This window comes from Sinohyriopsis cumingii, chromosome 7 (genome assembly GCF_028554795.1).
Source record: "Sinohyriopsis cumingii isolate HCF-2022 chromosome 7, ASM2855479v2, whole genome shotgun sequence".
Lineage (NCBI taxonomy): Eukaryota > Metazoa > Mollusca > Bivalvia > Unionida > Unionidae > Sinohyriopsis > Sinohyriopsis cumingii.
The window spans coordinates 16,813,785-16,827,065 of NC_142967.1; the positions used below are offsets into that span (position 1 = coordinate 16,813,785).

At 35.1% G+C, this 13,281-nt stretch overlaps 1 protein-coding gene across 1 annotated transcript in view; it reads right to left on the reverse strand.

Moving 5' to 3' along the window:
- LOC149794782 (U5 small nuclear ribonucleoprotein 200 kDa helicase-like) overlaps positions 1-13,281 on the reverse strand; it is a 103,505-nt gene that overhangs the window by 38,217 nt on the left and 52,007 nt on the right. Inside the window, exons 25-27 of the mRNA XM_089964431.1 lie at positions 11,132-11,202; positions 7,652-7,752; positions 4,236-4,409 (exon numbers count right to left, since the gene is read on the reverse strand). Coding sequence (XP_089820557.1) covers positions 4,236-4,409; positions 7,652-7,752; positions 11,132-11,202 — 346 coding nt within the window. The remainder of the gene's footprint in view (positions 1-4,235; positions 4,410-7,651; positions 7,753-11,131; positions 11,203-13,281) is intronic.

The window sequence follows — 13,281 nt, forward strand, 5'->3', positions numbered from 1 at the left end:
TAAAATGTGTACTATCATCGGTTTCATTGTACTTCGTCCTAGAACAAATTTATCCAAAAATCAAGAAGGCTACTGATTCATCTTGTTTCTAATAAGTTACACTTGAACTTTAAGATCTTTCTTTTACTGCAGCAAAGTTAAAACCCAATAAATGCATTTGTCTCGGCAAGTTTACTGATTTCTTTGTTGTGAAAGAATGTTTTGGGTTATAATGTGTTCTCCGGATATCTTGTGGCGAACGAGTGCAGATTTTTTAAAATTCTTAAACCCTGTCACAAAAGGATTATTCACTTTTGCATTCTTCGCAATCATGTGATCAGAAGTCACACCGGTATTAATCATAATGGATGTGTCATATTTCAGTAAAGGGAATTATTTTCTCCATTTTCATTAAAGTTAGATCCACAGTTACTCTTTTGTGTTCTGCTTCTTTCACTTTCTTCGCTAATGATTCTTAGTGCATGACGTTTTAATCTGGAGATCACTTTCTAGTGCAACAAGCATTGAGATTAAACATCAAGATAACATCTTGCTGAGCTTGATGGAAATCATGTGAGAGCTCGTGAGATTAGGGGAAGCTACTCCGTCATAACAATGCCTATGCTTGACTGGTTCCTTATTTCATATGTTCCTTGCATTGCACTCCACTATACGAAGAGAGGAGTGCAACACAGGGTAGCGGGGAACCAGATAATGCCTATGCTCAAAGTATACATCATGCCACCCAATGTCCAATGCATTGGATATTATATAAATCCTGATCGCATTATGCGAATCCTTTGCATAAAAAAATGCACGGCAACGAAACATGTGTGCCAATTTTCTCCAGCGTTTGTCCCTGACACACAAATGTGCGTAAAGGGAAATGCTGTAGAATTAACATAGCTACTAGTATTGATAAATCAAGGTCAATACTGTAATCTGGTAATTAAATAGTAGCTTTTACGTGGGTTTTATTTTTTATTTTAACCTTCTGAAACAAGAATTATAAATCATTTTATAATGTTTCAATGTACATGTTTGATAAGGTATCCGATAGCTATAATTTTACACTCACTGCCTTAAATCAATATGTGAGGTAAGTAAGGATATAGAAAAAGAGAAATAGCATAAGGTATTCAAACAATAATGCTGAAAAGGAAAGAAAAAATAATACAAAATAACAGTATATGAAAATTAAATTAATACTTATTTCAGATCAGTCCTTCATTTGAGTACAACTGTTGTTGAAACATTTAAACCGCTCTGTTGGCCTAGTGGTTAGAGCGTCCGCCTCGGATGCAGAAGGTCGTGGGTTCGATCCCCAGCCAAGTCATACCAAAAATTTACAAAAATGGTACTAACAGCTTCCTTGCTTGGCACTCAGCATTAAGAGGTCTGCCTGGTGTCAGGATAATGTGACTGGGTGGGACATCATGAACATGTCTGCAGCATGATGCCCCAGTGCTAGACATCACTATAAACTGACAAACTGCAGACATTGTAGTGATATGACTGAAAAATTGTTAAAGCTACGTTAAAAATCCAAATCATACACAGACACATGCGAAACGTTTAAATCCTTCTGAAAGCACATTTCATTTTATCCATGAATTTTTAATCCAAAAGAACAACAATCCTGTAAAATACTATAACTATTTCTTGAAACACTATTATTAATGAAACACTGTGTATTTACACTAATTACAGCAGAATATTAAAACTCATGCTTCACAGATTTTTTGACAAAGCCACTGTATCAACATCATGTCAATTAAGTCTCATGTTACTTGCAAATGCTTCTCAGGGCAATAATCCCCTAATTGCTGAATTAAACAAGTCCAGCTTTCTCAAAACCACTGATAATTAGGTATGATCTTTCAATCATTGTTGCGTGAGCTGCAATTATCCATTCAGCGTGATTTGGCTTCATTAATGAGGTTGCAATGGTTTACTAATACTGTGCACTGATCGTCCCCAGTAACATCTTTTTTCGTAATGGCGTCCATGACATGATTAGCATACCACTTGTGAAAGTGTGACTTTAATTCTTCTTTGTACTCTTTATTTACTGTCAATTCTAGTTGTTAAAGTCAGTCTGTACAAGAGGCAGGCACAAACAAAGGAGTAATTCCACTGTCTTTCAATTTACTTAGCATCTTCGCGCTATGGTGGGCTCTAAATACATCAAATACTGCCACTGCTTGCTGACTGCATTGTGCAAGGGGCAGCCGGTCACGTGTTTTGTTCACATATGGAACGATGACATTATCCACATAACGTATCATAGATTCTCCTTACTCCAGTGCAAGTATGTTTGAGTCACATCCCAATGTTCATGAAACCTACACCCTTAGGCATGCAACTGTCAGTCTTCCCTGCGTAAATGACTTGTGGGGGCAGGAGAGTTCTGGATTTTGTAATTACAAGTAAAATCATAATTTGCCTCTTGTCATCAAGTGTGGAAACTGACACTTGCTTTGATCCATGGGCTTCCATCATCCAGTTGCCACCTGTCACCAGTTGGCATCCAGTCTGATGCCAATTTATTATAAGACAGTTTGGAATATTGCGGTGTTAACTTTCTCCAAGAACGTTTTCTTAATGACTTCAAAATCATGAGGCAGCTGTTTTACACTTTCGGTCCTTTCTGCTTAACAAATCCTATATGGCGATGTAGCGACCTTGCCCAATGCTTGGTGATGCTGATCTGTCCACCATAATGTGCCAGCTGGCTGCAAGCATGCTTGGTGATCACAGCCTCTGCCCCTGCCATTACAATCCTAATATTGATCACTCCTCCATTAATTCTAACTTTCTTAATCTAATCTTGTATCTCCACATCAAGCATGCTTCCTAGCATCAAAGGATTACCCCAGGTAGATTTGGATAAATTAGAAAATTCTTGCCCATGTTGCTTTTTTAACTTTATGTATTGGTCCCACATATTCCATACAGTAGTCTCACCGATTGTACAAGTCAGATCATTACTAAATTTGCAGGCTGCCTTGGCAACACCATTATCAATAGAAAATCTGGCTATCTTTGCCTTGCTTTCCTCGTTATAACTGTTATACTCTCCTTGTTTTCTTTTCTGGGACAGTGACTGAAGCAGGGGTTCTACTGTGTCATTAGCTGCCTGGTAAGCAAGTGCCTGCAAAGTGTTTGCAGCTTCTGATGGGTTAGGAAGTCCAGGAACCAAGGTGGGGGTTATAAGTTGAATTTTACCACTCTTAAGCCATTGTGTTAACAATATGATCATCAGAAAGTACTTATGGTGCAACTTGATGGACAGTGGTTTCAGTAAGACATATGTACTTTAATAACCAATTGTCCTAGTTTTGTTGGCTGCATCGGCTTCCTTCGATGTTTAGCACTCAAACGAAAACATGGCAAAAGTGATTAATCTTGACAGCTGTTTTATGTGTGCTCATAGAGATGATAGTATTGTTTTAGTGTTGTTGGCTGCGACGGTTTGAGTGATGTTATTATTCACTTGGTCTAAAACACGGTGGAAGTATTGAACTTGCAAGATCTTTGATTTGTGCTCATACAGGTGGTAGTATTGTTTTAAACATTAAAGTGACAATCGTTTGCACCGGCATAGTTTTATTCTTCTGTATTCTTTATTTTGGGTATTAAACCATGAAATTAAACACCTATTAATATGCAAAACCACGAATTTAAGTACCTATGAAAATGCTTTTACAAAACCAGGAAAACTGAGCCCAACAAAAATAAATGATACTACAGTAATCCAATGGGGCAATCAATCAATGCCCTCATTTACTTGATGTATGGAAGAACACACAAACATTTTTACTGCAGGCATTCAATGAACCTCTAAATTGGTAAACAAAAGAGGGACAATTCAAACAATTACAACTGTGGATGAGGGAATCTAAAGCATCAAGAACCTCTACAATGTATTTCTTCAAGTGAATATGCACCAACTGTACACTCAGATCCACTGTTACATTACATGCTAATAGCTAAAGACCTCTGCTGTTCAAAATAAGGTTTTCATTACAGCATGCAAAACACTGCCTGATCGTTGGTTGGTGTTGAATCGCACAATAGCACATAAAATGGCTACATAATGACGAGGCAAGAGGAATAAAATGTGTTGCTCAGAAACACACCAAAGCAGCTGATCAGGATTCATCTGTATAAGATCTGAATCCACAACATTTCGCATGCAAATTTGGCATGTTATCCACTGAGCCACATGGTATGTACAGTTTGTTTTTACTGACCTTGTGTCTGGATTGGGTTGAAGAAGGGAAATTTGTCACTGAAGAGAACTTCAAATCCTGGGTTCCTTAGGGCTGAGACTGGGAGGGGCTGAAGGTCCAAAAGTTCAGTGGGAGGAGGATATTTCTCTGGTAAAATAAGGTGTCGGAATGACACAGGCAACTGGGTCTCAGCTCCTGAAACGATGAATAAAGGATGTCAAGGAAGTGAAAAAGGAAATTCACATTAGCAATAAACAATGTGGTTTTTTTTTTTAATGAAATTAGAATGGACTTTACAATTTCAAGGTTTGATTATAGGTCATAATTATATGCAGTCTTGAGCAGGTAATTCAGTTCATCTACATTCTTGATGACAGACATAAACCTATCTACATAGTTTTAGTGAAAATGGATGAGAGATATAGTCTCTCGATTCAGAGAAATAATAAACTCAGATCGTCTCATTAATATGTGCAGATCTCACTTATCATAGAAATGGCCAGAGCTTATCAGGAATTCTAACATCAATTTAGCTGTCTGGAATTAAAAATACCTGTGTTAAAGTATCAAACTTCTATCTAATTATATTGCATCTACCTGTGCATAGATACATACCTGTAATCTGTCAGTAGCAATTCCAGGTAAATGAGAATAAATGATGTATCTATTCCTCCAATTCCTGAACCATGAATTCCTTTCAAGATTTCTTTTGCAAATTGTTAACCATAAACACGAGTTTTTCTCAGGAATTATCTGCATCTTATTCTCCTTATCTTTGCTGCCATTTTTCACCAATTTATAGCTGAACCAAATTTTTCTTACTACTTATATTCAGTATTTTAAACAGTTAAACTACATTTTTGTATCAGTCAATCATACTGTGTGTTTTCTGTGTTGAAAGTTTTGGATATTGGTTTCTTTAGCACCAATCAAGTGCAAGATAATCTCATTAATATGAATGGATTTTGCTAATTACTGAACTCATCTGAAAGTGATAGCATAAACCTATATTAAATGTTTGAACAAAATCAGATCCGAAATATGGCATCATGATTGATAACTGTTGATATGTCGATAGGGCCATACCATACAATCACTTGGTTTTATGGCCTGGTGAGATACAAAATATTTTTAAAATGAAACATACCATATATACTCGCATATAAACCAAATAATTTAGAAAAAAATAAAGGCCTGGAAGAAGGGGGGGGGGGGTCGGCTTATCTGTGGGCCAATGTGTAAACTTGACAGATTTTAGGTCTTTTTGTTGACTACTGTAATGGCTGTAAATCTTGGACACGAAACAATATTTGTTTCCATGTCCTAAGACATAGGCAGTAAAAATGTAACTTTTGGTGACCCGACAATTATTAAACTGTTATAAAGTACTATGATTGATTTTGTTATTATTTTGCATGTGCATGTTTTCTGATTTCTCCAACATGAAGTTAAATAAAGGTAAATACAGACTTTATAACTCGCAGGCCAGTTGAGTTTACCAGGGAGACCATGCTGAATTATAATGTACAGTACTTACACAGTGCAAAGCATGCATAGCATCACTTAAATCCTTACTTATTCCCAAACATAGATGCAGATTTTGCTTTATTCATTGTTTCGAACAAATTGCATTCTTCCAGATAACATTTCAACTAGTCCTTAATATCTGTTTCATTTACGTTGAATCATGCGCTCACGAGTTACTCATTTTCAATGATAGAAGCAATCCTATGAACTGAGGTAATATTTTTAAAAACATACACACGATTATTTGTACAAGGCACATAACCATCATAATTTACATGTTCACGCAGAGTGGTAATAATAAAGGCTAAAATTCTCATAGAGATCAACTAAGATCAACATCAATCAATTTTAGTTTTGTGTTTTAGATGAACAAACATAACTTTCCACACAATGGAAAGCCTGATGTTACTAAATTTTGACCGGTAACTATACCAGCTTAACATTGGTATATATGGTATAAAAATGCCAGGTGTTCATTCGTGTAAGTTTCTTTCGTGGGAATGGAGCTATAGCATATAGAGTTACAGCATTTGTAGTGATCATTCTTGGGACTGAAATTAATTGTGGACAATTTATTGTTGGTTTTTTTTTTTGTTCTGGTTTATTTCTTTATTTTTGCATTATTGTAGAGGTCAAAACAATCATTAATTTATGTGAATAATTATTTCATCACAACAATAATTCACAGGTGATACAACAGAACATGTAGGACTTTTCTTGTTTAGAAGAAATGAAAATCGAAGACATAATGTAATAAGCAGGAGTTCTCTGCAAAAATCTGAAGATATTATAAAATCGTAAGGGAGGCGTGGAGCGATCCCAAAAATTGGGAGTTTTTTTCTCCCTCCCAGAGTGAAAGTTGACAGGTATGGTGTAAGGTTGCTTACATCAAAGTAAACTACAACTCAGCTTTTACAGAGTTAGCATAATTTTCGAAGCATTATTTCCGAAACTTTATAAGAAAACAGAAAATTAAATAAATTACTTTTCAAACAAGTTTTGTACTATTTCTTTTTAATGATTATGCACACCAACCTCAAGATAAGGATACATGTAATTTTTTAAAATACAAGTTTGCCTAAACAAAGGCATTCAGAACTTACCTTGTGCATCTCGAGATACCTCGGAGTTACAAATCAGCTTATAAGTGGGTCATGCACCTTTTCGTGTTTATACCTGTTCAGTTTGGGGGTCGGCTTATATGCAAACAGGCTTATACACAAGTATATACAGTATTTTTAAACAATGAAGAAATATATATTTAAATTGAATTATATGTTTGTCAGCAGCTTTACTTCTCTAATAAAAAGTGGTCAGAATTGAACTATCAATTTTAGATCAGCAGAAATGCATCACTAATTGTTCCAATGTACCTATCAATTTTTAACAAATCTGGATCACTAGTTGTTCCAATGGATCTATCAATTTTAGTCAAGCAAAAATGCATTGCTAATTGTTACAATGTATCTTCAATTTTAGACAAGAAATATCAATGCCTAATTGCCTCAAGAGATCTATCAAATTTAGAAAAGCAAAAATACATCACTAATTGTTCTAAGAGATCAATCAATTTTAGAAAAGCAAAAATATATCACTCATTGTTCTAAGAGATCTATCAATTTTAGACAAGAAATACAAATGCCTAATTGTTCTATCAAATTTAGAAAAGCAAAAATACATCACTAATTGTTCCAAGAGATCAATCAATTTTAGAAAAGCAAAAATACATCACTAATTGTTCCAAGAGATCTATCAATTTTAGAAAAGCAAAAATACATCACTAATTGTTCCAAAAGATCTATAAATTTAAGAAAAGCAAAAATACATTACTAATTGTTCCAAGAGATCTATCAATTTTAGAACAGCTAAAATACATTACTAATTGTTCCAATCAATATAGCTGTTCATACCTATCCATCTATCCGACACCACTCGAATGAAGTACTGCGGAGGTAGAGGCTCAAACACAGGTACAAAGAACTTCACAACATGCTCATCCTGGGCAAATTTGCTGAAAAGAAATTGTAAAGGTATAAACAAGAAGACTCAAAGTAATGCCACTGTAAATGTCCAGGTAAAAAAAAGTCCATGTTGGAACATGGTGATCTTGAGGTATTCACTTCAAAGATATCCAGGAATGGAAAGTAGCTGCAGCTGGTATTAGGTCACAGAAGAGCTGGAACCAGTGTCTGACCTGACCAGGGCCAGTCTATAATACTTTTATGGGTTCAGAAAGGTTTTCATGTGGGAGAATGGTTCACCAAATCTGATACCAGTTAAAGGTCAAGGCTGTGTGGAGCTGGAATGGACATGGCAAAGGGCCAGCTGACGTCTGGAGCCAAAGTCGACTAGTTTTATTGCTGGATTGATCATCATTGCATGCACCGGTTCTGCATGTGTTTGGGAGATTGAAAGGACTAAATCCTTCTGTGACTTTCAGTTTGTTAATTAGACTTTTTAAGCAGTTGTTCATAAAACAAGCAAAAAGATACAGTGAACATCTTTCATACCTTGGTTGGACTGAATTTGTGAGGTAGTGGATGTAATTCCAACATTTTTGAAGAAATCACATTTTCATGGGAATAAATTCAAAAATCAAAAAAGGGGTCCAAAATTTTTATATAAAAGTATTCTTGTTCACTGACTACGTAATTTTTGGTTTGTTGCAATAATGAAATCCACAATACAGGTGCCTCACAATAATAGTGAATTCCCATTATTTACTCTTGCCTTAAGAAATATTAAGATAGCTTTTCAAGTAGGGTGTAAACAAGAAAACTATTAAAAAAAGCTTGGCACTGTCACTCAAGCATATATGACAGATTGTTTAATTCAGCTTCTGATAATTTTATTTGCTTTAAAGAAATTAATGAAATTCCTATTAACAAACAAAATGAACTCTTTGAACCTAGTTCTACCTAAAGAAATCAAATGAAACACAAATCCACCTAAAAGTCTGGCAGTAATGAAACTGCTTGAACCTAACTCCCCTTATAAATAAAACCAGTAGTAATGAGCTCTATGAACTCTACCTGATGAAACCTGGCAGTAATGAACTCCATGGACCTACCTCTACCTCAAAAAACCTGGTAGTAATGAACTCCATGGACCTACCTCTAACTCAAGAAACCTGGCAGTAATGAACTCCATGGACCTACCTCTACCTGATGAAACTTGGCAGTAATGAACTCCATGGACCTACCTCTAACTCAAGAAACCTGGTAGTAATGAACTCCATGGACCTACCTCTAACTCAAGAAACCTGGCAGTAATGAACTCCATGGATCTACCTCTACCTCAAGAAACCTGGTAGTAGTGAACTTGAATTGAACATAACCTAAAGAAAACTGGAAGTAGTGAATTACTTGAACTGAACACAACCTAAAGAAACCTGGTAATAATGTACTCCATCGACCTATCTCTACCTAAACAAACCTAGTAGAAGTGAACTCCTTGAAATGAACACAACCTAATCAAAACTGTTAGTAGTTTATTTCCTGAACTGAACACAGCTATGTATAATTACTCAGCTCACCTCTACACAGCTTTAAGTATTCTTCAACACAGTAATAAATAATTTTCTTGAAGAAAAAAATTCATACTGAAGTGAGCATGTGAATGAAACAATTATCTTGTGGAAAAAGTCAGACTAAAGTGAGCCTGCCAATGAAAAAATTATCAAGCAGAAAAGATATTCAGGCTAAAGTGAACCTGCCAATGAAATAATTATCATGCAGAAAAGAAATTCTGACTAAAGTGACAAGCCTGACAATGAAATATTAGCTTGCTTTGTAAAATTAATCATTTTATGCATTTTTTTATCTTGACATTTGTAAAATTTAGCTTCTAATTCACATAATTCACATAATATTGTCCTGATGTACTGGTAAGAGCATAATGACAAAAATCAATAAAAAGAACATTTGTCTGCATGGTGTCAAATCAGAGGAACTATAATGAACTGAAAAAGTGAGTAAATGGCAACTTATATGCTCATCAGTGTTTAATAGTTCATGATACTAAGTATGCCAATCAATATATATATATATATATATATATATATATATATATATATATATATATATATATATATATATATATATATATATATATATATGGCCACCATGTATAGCCTATCGTGTGCTGAAAAATGGCGTTAAACCTTACAACAACAACAACAAAAACTTGTGTGGTCAAGAGTTCAATGCAAACACTTACTCTAAACCACTTAAATGTCAAATACAAGGCACAGTAGTAACACAAATGGTACCAAGAGAGATGTATATAACCATACAGATAATTGATTCCAGCATGAATAGATAAAACTAAAATTATGTCCTGTTAGCAACACATAAAGCTTACATCACAGTGGTCTTTTTGGGTAGCAAGGGCAGGGTACTAACAGAAATGCATCAAATTATCAAGTTTCATGATTAAGACATAGCACCCAATAAATGAACTTCAAACACAAAATTCAAAAAGTCAATGAAGCATTAAATCTAATTTACAGAGACCTCATTTTGTAACAAAAGATTTAATACTTACCAAGACAGATCACCTCACATGCTTCATGATCCCCTGTATAACATGTATACAGGGTACATTAAAAAAACTATTTGCTCATGCACTTAATGCAAACACTTAAAGCCAGTAAAAAAGAAAAATGTGAAATGACGTTCTCAGTAGCCTTTTTTCATTATGAGCCAATGAAACAATATATAGACATGATGACCAACTTTTGTAATGTGTATGTATTACCCTTCAAAATTTATCTCCTGACCAAGTTTCATGATTCCATGTATTTATAAAGTGAGTCATAAACCTCAGCAATAAAATTTAACCAAGAAGATACAACATGACTGTATGTACAAGGCTGGCCACACTGCCCCTCTCCATGAGTGGATGCTATGGCATCCATTCCAAATGACTGCCTAGGACCTAGGATGAAACAACAGCCGAGATGCATTGAGGCTGTACATATCTTCATTTATATATGCAGACACAGATGTTGATGCTGAGGCAACAACTTTCCTCTACTTCAGAAATATCGGCTAAAACCTTGGACACTGGCTTTAATAGGGTCTGGTTGTTATTGTTATGGGGTTTAACGCCATTTTTCAGCACAAGATAGGCTATACATGGCAGCTAGTATTAATGGTAGAGGAAGAAACCGGGAAAACCCCGGAAAGAACCACCAACCCACGAGAAGCTACTGGCAAATTTTCTCACCTACCAACACTGGCCAAATCCAAGACTCGAACCAATAGGGTCTGGACAGATGGACACAAAAAAGTGTCATACTGATCATCTGTCACAGCAATCTTGAAAAAATATAGGTATTGCATGTACTTGAACTGTGACTGAATTTCATATTATTAAGATGTACATACCTTTTCAAAAGGAAGTATTCATGATGCAGAACAACTTCACTGTCAACATCTTCAACTAGAATCCAAAATGCCTGAATAACACAAAAAAGTATTTTCATTTATAGAAAACAAAAAATTCCAAAGAATTATATGTCTGGCTTCTTTTATTAAATTTATACAGATGTATTTTCTCTTTTAAATGATACTAAACATGCATGAAAGTCAGACAGATGGTTTGAATAGAGGGATGAATATGAATGGACAAAGCTTCCTAGTTGTAGTAAAAGTATGATATTTATTCCTCCCAAGGTTTGGGACCTAAGACCACTGAGAAAACTTAACCACTGGAGGAATGACAAGCAGTGTCCCTCCCATAGTGAATTCCTACCATGATGGAGGTGAATCTAACAAGAGCCCCATCAAAGGAATGATTCTCTACTGTCCTAAAAAAATAATCAAAGAATTTAGTATAATACTATTTCTTCTTTATAAATGCGAGTGTTGAAACCATTTCTGATATTCTCAAGATTTTTAAATTGCTGCTACAGCCACATTAGATGTAAGATCAGCCCCATTTCAAGCCCTGTAGTAATAAGATTTTCAAGATGGCTGTTCACTGGATGACAGTTGAGCACCATTTTCATTTAGGACCAACTAGTCATCATAAGAAGTCTTTAGATCAAAAATTTTTGCTGATATGACAATCCATTAGTAGCAAAACAGCGTATTCAAGAAGGCCACTGAGATGGCTATACTAGATGTTCGACGACCAGAACCATTTTCATTTAGGACCAACTCAACATCATAAGAAGTCTTTTGGTGAAAACCCCATCCTGATATTATCATCCATTCAGAAGAAGTATCAAACACAAGATTTTTATGATGGCTGTTGAGATGGTCATATTGGATGTATAAGCAGCAGCATTTTCATTTGAGCCCAACTAGACCAATGCACGAATGTGTTTAAAATTTCACGGCAATCCACCAAGTAGTTTCTATTGAGTAGTGATGACAAACTTGCGCTAATGGATGGATAGACAGATGATGGACGACATACAACTGATTGATAATGGATGACAGGCCATCCCATAGTCTTCTGGTCCAAGACCAGTAAAGCTAAAAATTACAGGAACAAAGTGGTTTGATGGAATTTGTTCTAAGGAGTGCTAGACAGAAGGAAGGATGGATGGATTAACATGAAAATTACTACATACAAACACCTCTAGAGAGATGGGAGTAAAACAAGTAGTCAAGGTTGCATAAATATTAAAGTATGATTGTTACTGTTAAATAGGTTTTTGGGACCTATCACCAGAACTTTATCCAAAAACTTCATCTGCATAAGGATAAAAAGAGAAGGGAACAGCAGCATGGGTAGAGCTTGATTCTTCAGTTCAAGTATGGTAGGTATCATTTCTGGGTTTGAGACTATTAAGAAAAAATTAATTGAAAACTTGATCAAGATTTTAAAACTGCCATAACCTTGCCCGAGCTAAATGTCAAAGGAATGTAACAGATTCACAGAAGGCAGTCTCTTGATTTTACTGCATAACAGTAAACTTTACATTTTCTGGATGGCTACAGGTAGGGTGGGGTAGGGTGAAGATTGAAGACCAATGTTTACTGATGGTCAAAGTATGAAAGCAATCTCTGAAAGGGTTAGGTTCTTGTAACCACACAAAATAACTTTACCAAATCCTTAACATTGATATCATCACTGCCCTGCCACCAAAAATCAAACAGAATGACCCTTATACCTCATCTACACTATCTGACACATGGAAAAAAATGACACATTTGTCTCATCCATGCTAAACTAATGTCATTAACATGTCAGCTTTTACAATAATCGCAATATTTGTAACAAACCCTGAAACAAATAAAATAAATACAAATAATATAGTCAAATTTCTTTACTCTAAAATGTCATTGACCAAAATATTCTAAGGGTATTGTTCTTATTTAGTGAGAAAGAAGTGAAAGTTGTTAAAATCATTTATAGAAGACTAGTGTACAAGCTAATTATTTTCATCAATGCAAATTATAAGTCATGTCATATTTTTGACAATTAACAATCTGAAGCATAGAGTTTTTTATATAAATATTAGGGCTGCATATACAAGTAAAGGATAACAAGTTTTCTATGGTATCTTATATTAATGGTGTAGATA